Here is a 5,263-nt window from a genome sequence, read left to right on the forward strand (position 1 = left end):
AATGCCTAACTTAAAGCAGGTTGGAGATCTGCAGACACACAGGTGAAGGTGCAGCAAGACAGTCTCCTCTGTTCAGAGGCTCGCTCTTTCACTCTTGTCACAACATACATCTGCAGCAGACCGACCATTTACACAGCTGGACTAGCCAACCTGCCCCCTCCAAAAACAGCAGCAACCCAAAAGGACATCTCCCCATGCTGGGCCTCTCTGCCAGCCCTGGCAAGGGCTGCAGGGGGCTGCCAGGCAGCTCCGGGCCAGTGGCTGAGGCTGCCAGGAGATGTGCACACTAACCCGAACCACGGCTACGCGAGCTTGCCTTTGTAGACACACTCAAGCAGACTTCCCTCAGACTTTAAAGGCCCTCGACTCCTGAGTTTTAAGTTAGTAAATCTCTTTATATTGCTTGGTTTAGGGCTGGGTGGTATTTCGCATCAGTCAAAAACAATTAAAAAGTGGGAACTAGGAAAATACGGCTTGAATTCAAGCCCTAAAGAATTATAAATATTTACTTTGTTTCAAAATAACATTGCATTTTGGCAACTGACTAAACTATTTAAAAAAATCGGTTACATTAATTGGGTGTTTCAGTTGAAATTTTTTTTTAAATCCAGCAGATGTTTTGCTGCTCTACTGCAAAGTCAGAAGACACTTGCAAACTTCCAGCCCTCGTGTCCATCCGCGGGTTTACACCACCAGGTGGACAAGCGTTGGAATTGCAATTTCAGGAACAGTTCATTGCATTTTAACAAGTGGCTCATTTCAGTAATAAAAAAGCACCTCTTGAACCAGCTTTGCTGGCTTGCAGGACCTGGAGAATGAAGCCCTCTCCTGATCTATACAGAAGGACAGCAGTAACAAAACCCTGTCGCAGCACCTCTTGGGCTTCTGAATATTACTCCCCCAATCTCACCAGCCAGCACATTTCAACAGGTAGGTATTTTTTTCCTACTGGAATCAAACACCTCCACTAAAATACAGTAAATATGGGAAGTATGGATATTTTAAATAGTACTATAACCTTACACATTCCCATGGTAGCTCCATTAACACTTCAATACTTTCAAGTATTTCAGAATACAAAACACACCACTTCTAACACCAATTGCTATGATCTTTAACACCATAGCTAGCACTTGGTACCCTCCCATTTTTCAGGATTTCTGTAGCTCTAACTACCCTACCCGGACAGCAAAGCAGCAGATATGTAACAGCCCTTGGAAATCTCATCTTGCTGTAACAGCACTAGGGACTATCATAAAAACTGTGGTATGCAAGAACTCTGAACATGCATGCTAGTATCAAAAATAATTTTACCTGTATTGAATACTGTCACCTAAGACTCCAGGCAACACTGGCTTCAATTTGTACGGAAAAATATGTGTTGTTTCTTGCTTAAATTTAAAATCTTCACTCAGTAACAATTTCACAACTTGAAACCAGACTTGGAACTACTAAATGCTCATGACCTGTACCAATGATTACAGTAGAACAGCACTGAGGAGGAAGCAGCTGTTTTACTTTGTGTGTGCAGAGGCTAACAGTATTAACACAAAAGCTCCCCACAGCTCTGCCTGGCTTGATCTGTCAGGGAACAAAAACACACACTGATCACTACACATAGGCTTGATGCACAACTGGCTTCTAAAATACAAAACAAACAAGACTTTTGGAGGATTCTCCTCAAATTTGGGAGGTGAAGACTTTGTTATGTCCCATTTTATTTTTACAAAAATGCTGTAACACACATGCCAATAGGAAAACTGGTTCTTTTGTCTTAAACCACATCAGTCCTTTTTCTGCTGAGCAGCCTGCTTGGCATTGTTGGCCTGCATCTTCTTTAGCCCCTTTTTGTTGTGTTTCTTTGCGAATCTCATGTTCCTCAGAAACTTGGGATCAACCTATAAAAATAAGGACAAAATAAGCCATGTTGTAGAAGGGACATATGTAAAAATATATATATCTCCAGATGGTTCCAATTATTCCCAAACACTGGCTGTGATTAATTTGGATTTTTTTGTGATTTATTACATCAACGAAGTTATTTTAGCCATCTGTAACCATCAACTAGCTAATTTCCTTAATTTCCATAAACAAACAAACCAACCAAAACCCCCAGCAATAAACATACAGAAAGAATAGGACAAGTTGCATAGAGCTATAATAAGACAAATTTAATTTCCATGTCACAATACATTCTGGATCTGAAGTGCCACAAACCAACCCTGGCAGGTGGGCACATATACCTGTAATCCTTGGGTAAAGACCAATGCCACTTTCTCAGGCCTTTCCTTTTTACATTAAAGGAAAAAAGTACCAGCACAGAGAAGAGTAGCTCCCCAGTTTTTGTCAGCTAATGGCTGGCTAATGCATCCTGTCATGGCTAGGACCAATTCTCAGAACTATCAGCTACAACCGTCCCACTGAGAAACTTTTTGCTATTTTACTGTAAGCAGCATTTTAACTAGCACACATGAATATCAGGATTCTGCTATCTTAACTTATGCACACTCAATGCAAGGAGACAGACTCAGAGACTGCCGGACTATCTGCAGGAGGGGGCAGGACTGAACCTTCACTGAGCTATACAGAAGACAAGCTTTTGTATCACATCCAAAAAGCCAATAATCACATCCACAAAGCAAACAGAATCACAACCTTCCCCAAAGCTAAAATGTCCCGTTTTCACTTTCAAGTGTGGAAAAAGATCCTGTTATATCACTTGTCTAATCCCAGAAAAAGCAAAATGCTGTCATTTTCATATGTATTGTCCAGCAACGCCAATTCTTCTCATCTTCACATTCAAATTCTCTGGATTAGTACAGATGGTAAAATAATATTGAAGGGTACAGAGAAGCAGGAGAGACAGCAGGACTCAAAGGGGAGAAGAGCTATCCAACTGACACATTTGTTTCACTGGAAGCAGTAGTGACACCCACCTGAGCAGGACAGACATTAAATTGGCTAATAACTAAAAAGCGGTTTTATAGACATACAAGGGCAGATTTCATGTGGATTAGAAATATCACAGCTGCATGTAAGGTAAGCAAAAGATGAAACAGAAACCCAGAGTGGTTCTGACCATCTGAAACAAAAGCCCCTGTGTGCAAAAAATATGTCAGTCAAAGTAACACAAATACTGGATTTTTTCCACAGTTAAGCCTCAATGGCTTAACAGCCTGGGAACATCAATAGAAATACTCACCCCTTTGAGAGATTCATATCTATGGGATCTGGGTTTCTTGATGCCATTTCTGTGCCACTTACGGGCTATGGGGAAGACCATACAACAATTTAAATTACCATTTGTGCAATTATTAAATAGCTGCATTAGCTTACCTTTAAGCCCAGCTGACCCTATCGAAATGATGCAGAATAGAAAATTTTCTACCTCTTCCTATCCAAACTAAACACAAATTAAGACATCGTCTCTATTCTCATCCCTCTGCACACTATGCTCTCGGCACCATATGAGCTCCAAATCCAAGGATTTCAGGCTCCTCATTAACTAATAACATACCAATGGCAACACCACTAGCACAACAAAAGGCCTCAGTCACTAAGAAGTTCAAGCAGCTATGTTTAATGTTAAAGGGCACCATCGTCCACTGCGCAAGAACCTACCTGTGAACCCTACTAACATACAGCATTGATGGAAAAACCCCATACAAGAACTATTTTATCACTGTGGTCATCTTCAGATGGCAAAGTATCACAGGCTGAATACCATTCAGTAATGTGCTTAGTTCAAACATCTAAAACTTGTTTTTTTTCTTGGTTATGTTATTATTTTCATATTGAGCCCAAGCAAGTCCTGACCCTTGCAGAGCTCTCTTTTCATTAGACACACTGTTCACTCTCTGCATACCACTGCCTCCTTCCCTCGTGAACTTATCTCGCTGAAAACAAAAAGGAAAAAAAAAGAAGCCGGTCTGCCATAACTGAGCAGGTCAGAAGAGCTACTTAAAACCTCTCTGCAGAGCGCTGCCCTGAGCCACCTCAAGCGACACCATCCCCACCCCCCCGCCCCCTCCCGGCGCCGCAAGCCGCCCAAGCCCCACATCGGCTCCGCGGCACACGACGCCAAGCCCGGCTTACACTGGTTGTGCGTGGTGTGGTTCTTGGACTTGGCCATGGCTGCACCTGCGGGAGGAAAAGACACCCCTCAGTCGGGGAGGGCTGACGAGGCGCGCCCCGGCTCCCCCACCCAAAGCCTTGTCAGGGCTCTTCCGCCACGACCGGCCAAAGCACCGACCCCGAGCGCCCGGCCTCCTGCCCCTCCGGCCCACGACAGCCCCAGCCCCGGCCTCACCCCCTCCCAGCCCGGCGGGGTCAGCTCGGGGCCAGCCCGGGGAACCACCCGCCGCCGCCCCGGGGAGCCGATGGAGCCGGATTGCGCGGAGCAGCACTCACCGCCGCCGCCGGGCCGGAAGAGAAGGGCGCGCCGCAGGGGCTGCTGGGAAATGGGGCCGACGGACCGGAACCCCGCGCCGCTCCGGTGCGCAACAGGCGCCGCCAGCGGGGAGGTTCCGCTCGGCAGCATCCCCCCTCCCCGCTCGCCTCCCCGCGCTGCCGATCTGTGCCGCCCCCTGCACCGGCCCCGGCGGCTGCGGCTTCCGCTCCCGCCCCGGAGTGGAGCAACGCGGGCCCCCCAACACCCGGGCCCCACCGACGTGGCTGACCCCGGTCCCTTAGCGACACGGTTCCCAATATGGCCTCTCCCGGGCCTTGCGGCACAGGCGGGTAGCGCTGAGATCCGAGACCACCACTGCGGCTGGTGGCACGGCCTGATCGTGGGAGGCGAGGGGCCTCAGCCCATGCCCGGCTGAATTCGGACGTGATTTATCTGCACGTTCTGCTGTGCCTGCCATGCTCGGGCAGTAATATATAAAATAAAATTATAAAATTAAAAAATTAAAAAAAAAAATCTTCACAGCAGATTCACTAAACGCTGTTCATTTTTATTTGTGTGGAAGACAGGCCCTTTCAGAAAGGCTGCAAACACCCCTGTTCATTTTCAAACCCTGACAATTAGCATCTTTGCCTGTGCCACTTTGATGACTCCCCAAAACCCACCGCCTCCTGGGCCCAGCATGTCTGCGGCTGTGGTAAAGACGTGGCATGGTACAAGGGGGTTTCATGCTGTGTCCAACTGTGCCTGGCCATGCGGGCCTGCGATTTTAAAGTCTCACTCCTGCAAAATATACAGACTGAGACTTGGATACTTTAGTATCTGAAAGACACTAAGATGATGACTAAGGTAGGC

General features: G+C 46.7%; 1 protein-coding gene across 1 annotated transcript; it reads right to left on the reverse strand.

The window, feature by feature from the left end:
• Positions 1–1,664: 1,664 nt before the first annotated feature.
• On the reverse strand, positions 1,665–4,448 carry LOC104037272 (large ribosomal subunit protein eL29). The gene is made up of 4 exons (XM_075714361.1): positions 4,411–4,448; positions 4,096–4,140; positions 3,203–3,267; positions 1,665–1,898 (listed from the first exon to the last, which is right to left on the reverse strand). The coding sequence occupies exons 2-4, from the start codon at positions 4,130–4,132 to the stop codon at positions 1,785–1,787; spliced, it is 216 nt and encodes a 71-aa protein (XP_075570476.1). The 5' UTR covers positions 4,133–4,140; positions 4,411–4,448; the 3' UTR covers positions 1,665–1,784.
• Between the last annotated feature and the right edge of the window lie 815 nt (positions 4,449–5,263).

Source organism: Pelecanus crispus, chromosome 7 (genome assembly GCF_030463565.1).
Source record: "Pelecanus crispus isolate bPelCri1 chromosome 7, bPelCri1.pri, whole genome shotgun sequence".
Classification (NCBI taxonomy): Eukaryota; Metazoa; Chordata; class Aves; order Pelecaniformes; family Pelecanidae; genus Pelecanus; species Pelecanus crispus.

What these genes read in the sequence shown, in the direction of transcription:
- LOC104037272 (XM_075714361.1), bottom strand. Translation starts at nt 4,132, where the DNA reads ATGGCCAAGTCCAAGAACCACACCACGCACAACCAGT. An exon ending in CCACACCACGCACAACCAGT is followed by an intron (nt 3,268 to 4,095) that starts GTAAGCCGGGCT and finishes TCTTCCCCATAG; the next exon opens with CCCGTAAGTGGCACAGAAAT. An exon ending in GATATGAATCTCTCAAAGGG is followed by an intron (nt 1,899 to 3,202) that starts GTGAGTATTTCT and finishes TTATTTTTATAG; the next exon opens with GTTGATCCCAAGTTTCTGAG.